The sequence below is a fragment of the Oncorhynchus tshawytscha genome, linkage group LG13 (genome assembly GCF_018296145.1).
Source record: "Oncorhynchus tshawytscha isolate Ot180627B linkage group LG13, Otsh_v2.0, whole genome shotgun sequence".
Lineage (NCBI taxonomy): Eukaryota > Metazoa > Chordata > Actinopteri > Salmoniformes > Salmonidae > Oncorhynchus > Oncorhynchus tshawytscha.
Genome location: NC_056441.1, coordinates 84,304,677 through 84,305,449, shown reverse-complemented (window position 1 = coordinate 84,305,449; position 773 = coordinate 84,304,677). Strand labels below are relative to the sequence as shown.

Below are 773 nucleotides of genomic sequence, written 5' to 3'. Positions count from 1 at the left end.
ATATGCTATGGCTACAGGGTAGCATATGCTATGGCTACAGGGTAGCATATGCTATGGCTACAGGGCAGCATATGCTATGGCTACAGGGTAGCATATGCTATGGCTACAGGGCAGCATATGCTATGGCTACAGGGCAGCATATGCTATGGCTACAGGGCAGCATATGCTATGGCTACAGGGTAGCATATGCTATGGCTACAGGGTAGCATATGCTATGGCTACAGGGCAGCACATGGTAGGCACTTACATCCCCGGTACGATGTAGCCTCCCAAAGGCATCACCAATCAAAACTATACTAACGTGTAGGAAGGATCATACTGCTTATAAAGGGAACTGAAAGGAAAGTTGATTAGTGAGTGGGAACAGGTGTGGAGGGAAGGGGTGTGGTCTGGTGTAATTGGAAGCAATTGGGAGTCCTGTTAGAGTGCTATGACCTTTCACAACACTTACGCTGTCAAGCAGGATAGCATGGAGCACATCTCACTCTGGGGAATTCTTTGTGAGTACTGTGTGTTTGCTTGCTTGCTTGTGTGTGTGTGTCCAGTAAATCTAAATCAATGTAATATCCATTGCAGTGTCAACAACTGTTTTTTTTGTTTTAACAAAAGTGAGTTAAACGTAATATAGAGACGAATCCTTAACTCAGATGTAGCCTACATGACAGGCAGGCTCTTACAATGGCTGTACTCTGTCCTTGGACCAAAAAAAAGGATGCTAGGGGGGGTTGAATTATCAATATTGGCGCAAGCATTTGTGCATAGGGGTCCTCTGG

At 45.4% G+C, this 773-nt stretch overlaps 1 protein-coding gene across 2 annotated transcripts in view; it reads left to right on the top strand.

Moving 5' to 3' along the window:
• The first annotated feature begins 374 nt into the window (after positions 1–374).
• LOC112239246 (Fc receptor-like protein 3) overlaps positions 375–773 on the top strand; it is an 8,562-nt gene continuing 8,163 nt past the window's right edge. For both annotated transcript variants that reach the window (XM_042296444.1, XM_042296443.1), the window contains exon 1: positions 375–500. In XM_042296444.1, the coding sequence (XP_042152378.1) occupies positions 431–500 (70 nt within the window). In that variant the 5' untranslated portion in view covers positions 375–430. The remainder of the gene's footprint in view (positions 501–773) is intronic.